Genomic DNA, 4168 nt, shown 5'->3' on the forward strand with positions numbered 1-4168 from the left:
TCACATCTCAAATATATTTCTAGTAAATGTTTTGGACATTCTTTTTATATCTAATATATCTTTATATTGTACAGTTTTACGGGCGCTATCATGATTTGAATGACCGCTATGGATAGTCTGTGTAACAGATGATCACGGATCATCTTTTCCTTGATTGTTGCATTACGAAATGCGATTGTCACCGAATTGTTACTTGCTTGAGCAATAAGACGGGTTCCACAATTGAAACAGGAACTGCCTTCCCTTTCGGAGCACTTGAGTTCATCCTCGATTCTTGTTCGGCTCGTGCTTCCCAATTTTTGGTTTTCTGTGTGATGTTTTATTGTTGTATTTGTCTTTTCTGCATTCTATTTAAGGCCACGGTGTTGCTGTTTTTATTAACATTTTTTAACACCATCTTATATGGAGGATATTTAGTTATTCATTTATTTTCAGTGTAATATATCTTAAAAAATATTGTATCATTAATACTATATATATATATATATATATATATGTATATGCTCGGAAGCCATTTAATTGGATTAATAAAGTATTGTTTTCGTATACGTATTCGTACTATTCGTACTTTATTTGTATATAGTTCTAAAACACATTGGCTGTCATAAAAACTATTTGAGCGGATTCGACGTCGGATTTAAAACGGTTATTTCTTTGGTATTCGTCATAAAATAGTTAAAAAAAATGTTTTCAAAGGCAAATAGGAGAAATAATCAAATAAAACTTTACTTAACAAAAACTCCGCCTCCCTCCACAAATAAAAACTGCCCGCCAAGAAATAGCACTGTAATGCTGAAAGTGGTGTTAAAAACTAATCAATCAACCAATCAAGCATTCATATTCTTGAAGGTCATCCTAGTAATATGCTTCAAATATGATGTTATAATTCTTATATGATTAGCATATCTACATATAGTTAACTGTGATTGGTCAATTCCACTTTCTATTCTCGGTTTACACTTCGATAGACTGTGTTGCCGGAACTATTTTTGTAACTAATGTAAACAATATGGCGGCTCTAAATCGCGAACGCTAATCGTGTAAATATAACCGGGCTTGTATAAATTTATATTTTTTAGTGGTTGTAAAAATTAAATAAAATGGAGTTCATAATTATAGCTGTAAATCATTTATTTAATTGGTAAAAAATACGGAAATCACATGACCTTCCATTCATCTGAAAAAATCGTCTGCTAAAATTCTGTAAAAAATGGAGCTTGATGCTGATTTTGACACATCTACGTTGCCAGATGTTCCAATAACTTTTGAATTACAACTGCCAGAACACATTGATGCTGATGAAGTTGTTGACCTTTTCGAAATTATACACCAAGAAGTTGAAGGCTTTGACGAAATGCTGCTTCATGCTGTAACAAGCATCAACAATGACCAAACAGTTACAGAAACACTAACAAGCACAACTTTTGCTGAAACAGTTGATGTCCAGGTACAACAACATCACCAAGAACCTGCACTAATACAGGATTCAAAAAATACATCTAACTCCAGACGTTTCAAAAATCTAGACACAGACACTCTGCTTGAAATAGAGCAAAATCAGTACAGTGCCTCAACAAAAAAGAACACAAAGTGGGGAGTTGGAGTCTTTAATGGTAAGATTCTATAAAAAAAATCTTTAAAAAACACAGTGATTGAATTTGCTGTTGTTTTTCCACCAAACCTACCCAGGCAATGATCCGTTTTGACAGACAATATAAATCAAAACTTGACCATTTCCCAGAAAGGAGTGGATTCATCTAAATCTTGACTTGAAATAAAACAAGCTAAAATAAAACATAAAACATGAAATAACACAACATAAAATAATATCAAACTTATACATTTCAATGTTTATTACCTGACTAAATAAAATGGACAGAGAAAAATAGACAACTTTCTATTTTGTGCTCTTTCCCCTTCATTTCCTAACACTATCACAATGCTTATGTCATAACCTCACAGTAAGAATGGATTGTTTTCGATGTCATTGTTTACGCCCATTGACCATGGGTAAAAAAAAATCAAAACTTGAGATTGGTGTACACAATGTATTATTTGACTTAATTAATGAAATAACCAAACAGATATATTTTAGAAAATATGAATGAAAGGAGATGGGGCGTATAGCCTATATGTTAATAAGACAGCAACCAAACAATAAAAGTAACCTAAAACATGATCTTCTCATATGCATATATATCTTAGATAAAAATTAACATAAGCAGATGAACTTTTTTGTAATCAAACTTATATTTTTACATTAATACTTTTCAGCTTGGTGTTCTGAAAGACTCGCAAGTACTGTGGACTTTCAAACTGTGTCTGTTATCAGTCTGAACAGCAGTTTGAGGCAATTTTATGCTGAGGCTCAACCTCAAAACATATCCAAAAGGGCTTTAAAAATGCCAGAAGAGCAAGCTCAGGAATATCACAAAAATTCATTAAAAAATGTACGTGCTGCTATAAACAGACATCTTAAAGATATTGGCCGTAGCATTGACATTGTCCGTGACACAGATTTTAAATCAGCAAATTCTATGTTGAGTGCCAAGCTCAAATTTAATTTGCGCAATGGTTTATCAAGACCTACACAACACCACCCTACTATATCAACTCCTGAATTGATGAAAATTAACACCTACCTTATGAGAAAAGAGGACCCTGTTGCACTCCGTTTCAGAGTATGGTACCTTTTAGGAATTCATTTCGTCAGCCGTGGGGTAGAATTCCATCATCAGTTGAATATAAGTTCTTTCAAATTTGAACATGATGAAAGGAGATCTGAATTCCTGTCAATTTCGCACGAGACACACCAAAAAAAACACCAGGGTGGACTAGATGATGCAACAGAAGAAACGCAAGATAAGAGAATGTATGCCGTACCCAATTCTCCATCCTGTCCTCTTACTACGATTAAGCACTTTCTATCAAAGTGTGATCCAGCCGCCAAATCATTGTTCAATCAATGCTGCCGAGAAGCCTTACGCTGTCCATCAATGTACAAAACATGGTATAATGTAACGCCTGTGAAAGTTAAAAACGTCTCTGCTTTAATGCCCGACATATGTAAAAATGCTGGTGTCAAACGTTACACAGGGCATTCACTCAGATCTACAGCTATTACAGCCATGAGTGATGCTGGTTTAACGGATAGGAGCATCATGTTTATGTCGGACCATAAATGTGAGGAAAGTCTGAAATCATATTGCAGAAGACCAAGCACCGTTCAGAAGTACAAAATTAGTTCGGTGTTAGACAATGTAGCAACGGGTAATTCTTCGTCATCAGCAGCACTTGTACCAGTTGCCCCTTCTACTTCTACCGCCATTTCTCCAATTCAAACCAATGTCACAGACACAGAAACTGGACATTCTGTACTTACCGAACGAACTCCACTCCGCTCTTTCGATATGCCAAATCAGAACGTTCTAGTAAAGAGTCAGTCCAATCTTCAAAACCACAAAATGTCTGGATTTGCAGCAAATTCTGTATTTCACAACTGTAGTTTCAATTTCAGCTAACATGTAACACTTTTGAGCTGTGTAGTTGTGTAGCGTGTGTACACGTTGATGGCGCGGCTTAAAAATCCGGATTATTTGACTCTTGACTGTAGACATTCAGTTATTTACATTGAACGTTTTTGTTGTTCTATTATTTTTTCTTTATGTGTTTTAAAACAAAATTATTTAGCAGAATGTGTTGTTAATTCTTACTTTTTTGTCTTTTACGAGAATAAGTGATGACCTACATTAGCTTCCCTGTGTGTCGATTTCACTCTGATATATTCATGCGCATTGCCCATATATGGAACGCTAGTGCTCCACAAAAGGAAAAAAACTTATAAAAAAAAATATTACAAACAACGACTATCTAAATTTGAATTAAGAATTATAAGGATTAAACACATTTTTTCTAGAGGTTATTGATGTGTAAACTCGGGCGATTAACTCACAAACTTCACATAAAAGTCCTTCGGACTTTTATTCAGTTTGTGAGTTAATCGCCCGAGTTTACATCCTTCGGACTTTTATTCAGTTTGTGAGTTAATCGCCCGAGTTTACACATCAATAACCTCTAGAAATCAAAGCACCAAGGGCGCTATAGGCAGTTAATTAAAAAAACCCAAGGCAAAACGTGGCAGAAGCTTAAGTTAAGATGAATATTGTGG

At 34.6% G+C, this 4168-nt stretch overlaps 1 protein-coding gene across 1 annotated transcript; it reads left to right on the forward strand.

Moving 5' to 3' along the window:
- The first annotated feature begins 888 nt into the window (after positions 1–888).
- Positions 889–3918, forward strand: LOC127711707 (uncharacterized). Its single transcript, XM_052217819.1, has 2 exons — positions 889–1613; positions 2275–3918. The coding sequence occupies exons 1-2, from the start codon at positions 1211–1213 to the stop codon at positions 3519–3521; spliced, it is 1650 nt and encodes a 549-aa protein (XP_052073779.1). The 5' UTR covers positions 889–1210; the 3' UTR covers positions 3522–3918.
- Positions 3919–4168: the final 250 nt, after the last annotated feature.

Source organism: Mytilus californianus, unplaced genomic scaffold (assembly GCF_021869535.1).
Source record: "Mytilus californianus isolate M0D057914Y unplaced genomic scaffold, xbMytCali1.0.p SCAF_8, whole genome shotgun sequence".
NCBI lineage: Eukaryota > Metazoa > Mollusca > Bivalvia > Mytilida > Mytilidae > Mytilus > Mytilus californianus.